At 35.0% G+C, this 2996-nt stretch overlaps 1 protein-coding gene across 1 annotated transcript; it reads left to right on the top strand.

Moving 5' to 3' along the window:
- The first annotated feature begins 1779 nt into the window (after positions 1 to 1779).
- Positions 1780 to 2733, top strand: Olr908 (olfactory receptor 908). Its single transcript, NM_001001360.1, is given in 1 exon segment — positions 1780 to 2733. A coding segment is annotated over 1 exon segment (954 nt).
- Positions 2734 to 2996: the final 263 nt, after the last annotated feature.

Here is a 2996-nt window from a genome sequence, read left to right as displayed (position 1 = left end):
TTAAATGGTCTTAATTGAATATATGGAGGTACAAAAGTATTTGCAATATATAAATATGTAAATAATGTGAAAATCATATATTAAGGTATGTGAATTCCTTGACTTACATCTTGAATATATTACTGACAGCAGTCTCAAGAAAGCTAAAATTTTCAGTAACAAAGTTATAATGACAGCTAATGCAAGGAGGAGATGATATTTAGCAATTTGAACAGCATGTAAAAAAGGAATGACTTTATTCACTAGTATCTCTCGTTTCAAATACAAGAAAATATCAAGATCAAACTTAAGACATACAAAAATTTTAAAAGTCAAAATCAGTGACAGGAGCTGAGTTAATAGCTCAGTAAATAAAATGTTTGCCAACATAAGGACCTGAATTCATTTCACAAGCAACTACATAAAAAGCCAGTGCTGTGGTGCACACCTGTGCACCTCATTCATAGGAAGATCCATGGCGTTCACTGGCTATCTAGCTTTGCCAAATCAGCAAACCCCAGGTTCAGTGAGAGATTTTGTCTCAGAAAGTAACATGGAAAGCAGTAGAGGAGGATACCTGATGTGAACCTCTAGACTCAAGATGCACGCATATGCACATACACATACATGAACACCTCTAATACACACATACATGCAAATATCATACACCGATACAAAACAGTTTGTCAGTGACAAAACTGTATACAGATGAAGCCCAAAAAAGAAGGTATTGCCCCTTTCAGTGTATAAACCAGTGGTGTGGGTATGTATATACTGCTAAAGTGTTCCTTACACATGGATTACCAATCTATGACTGTGTCAGTTTGGGTTGCTATCTGAGCTTAGAGAATAGAACAGTCCACGATGTCAACAAGCTTTCTTTCTCAGAGAAAGTGCTGAAGTAGAATAGCCTGACACTGAAGCACAGATACACAGTGCAGACAATGGAGTTTCAGGCAACTCTTGGTAACGTGGCATTCAACCCAAACATCGAAATATGTAGTCATTCCCAGTCGGTACACAGGAAGCATGTATACTATTTTTAACTTGATTTTGAACTTGGTGGTATTAATACATCATTAAATATTTCTCATACTCAACACACTGAAAGAATAAAGGATATATGTTTTATTTTCTCAGCTTGGATAAACATTTTCACATGTAGTCAATTGTATATCCCAGTAAACAGTGTGTATGAATTGCACACTAACAGAGAAATATAAAAATAGTGATGCTATAAACCAACATATAAGTTTCAACTTAAAAGAGAAAACATGCTTCATAAATGCATGCTTAATCATCATGACAAAATGTAAAGTTATAGCAAAAAGCAAGAGAACTTGTTCGTTGAATCCACATGAGTTGTTACATGTTTATATTTTATCAAGGACCAAATATTCTAGGAAAGAAATTTGAATGTGCACCTTTCAAATACAAGAGAAATCTTAGACTACAAAGACAATAATTTTATTGAATCAGAACACACTGTGATTCAAATCTAATACAACAAGAAAACCTAATTAGATAAAGATTACAAGTACAACAATGAAGAATATAAATGTCATAAATTTGGGTTGATCTTTAAGATATATCACAAACTATGAAGCCAATCAACTAAAGTAAATTATTGAGTAGCTAAACACTCAAGAATATCAACGGTATCAGCTTTCACTTGCAGAAGAAACTACACAGGAATAAGTTCACTATAACAGTCACAGTTCACTGCTCTCTGGCCCTGCATCTTTTCAAAGAAGACATGTCTACATTTCATGTGAGGATTGAATAATTCAGTAGTTAGTGATGAAGAACAACACAATAACCACCTTCATTCTGTTGGGACTAACAGATGATCCTCAACTTCAGATTCCAATATTTATGTTTCTATTTTTTGCCTACACACTCAGCATAGCTGGGAATCTGACAATCATAGCCCTCACTATATTGGACTCCCACCTTAAAACGCCCATGTACTTTTTTCTACAAAATTTCTCCATATTAGAAATTTCTTTTACATCTGCTTGTATCCCTCGATATTTATATAATATAGCAACAGGAGACAGGTCAATCACTTATGATATTTGTGTCATTCAAGTGTTCTTTACTGATGTTTTTGGAGTAACTGAATTTTTTCTTCTGGCCATAATGTCCTATGATCGTTATGTGGCCATCTGCAAACCCCTGCATTATGTAACCATCATGAACAGTAAGGTGTGTCAGACACTCGTTCTCTGCTGCTGGATGGCTGGCTTGCTCATTATACTCCCACCACTTACTCTGTTCCTAAACTTGAGATTCTGTGACTCAAATGTTATTGATTATTTCTTCTGCGATGCATCTCCTATCTTGAAGATTTCATGCTCAGACACTTGGCTCATAGAGCAGCTGGTGATTGTTTGTGCAGTGCTGACCTTCATTCTGACCCTTGTGTGTGTTACTCTGTCCTATGTACATATTGTCAAGACCATTCTAAGATTCCCCTCTGCTGAGCAAAGGAAAAAGGCCTTTTCCACCTGTTCTTCTCACATGATTGTAGTTTCCATCACCTATGGAAGTTGTATTTTCATTTACATCAACCCTTCGGCAAAGGATTCGGTGACTATCAATAAAGGAGTAACAGTTCTGATGACATCAATTGCTCCCATGCTGAATCCATTCATTTATACTCTAAGAAATAAGCAAGTTAGACAAGCCTTCAGTGATTCCTTCAAAAAGATTGTCATGATCTCAATGAAGAAAAAGACTGATCAAATATAGAAATAAAATATTAATTAAACAGAAGCCATTACGCTCCATATGTGTTTTTCTCTTCTTTGGGTGACTTTCACAAAAATTAATGAGAAAGGACCAAAAGAACTTATGTGATATAAAAACAGAGGTTGAGAGAACATTTTGAGGGAGGCTTAAGTGAGAATAGGGAGCTAAGGGAGAGAAGATCATGAGAATAGAGTTAACTATAACTAATGATGTATAAAAAAAACATAAAAACCCACAACTTTATAAGCAAACTAAAAATATTT

The sequence above is a fragment of the Rattus norvegicus genome, chromosome 7 (genome assembly GCF_021556685.1).
Source record: "Rattus norvegicus strain SHRSP/BbbUtx chromosome 7, alternate assembly SHRSP_T2T, whole genome shotgun sequence".
In the NCBI taxonomy this organism is placed as follows: Eukaryota; Metazoa; Chordata; class Mammalia; order Rodentia; family Muridae; genus Rattus; species Rattus norvegicus.
This window is presented reverse-complemented; position numbering and strand designations above follow the sequence as displayed.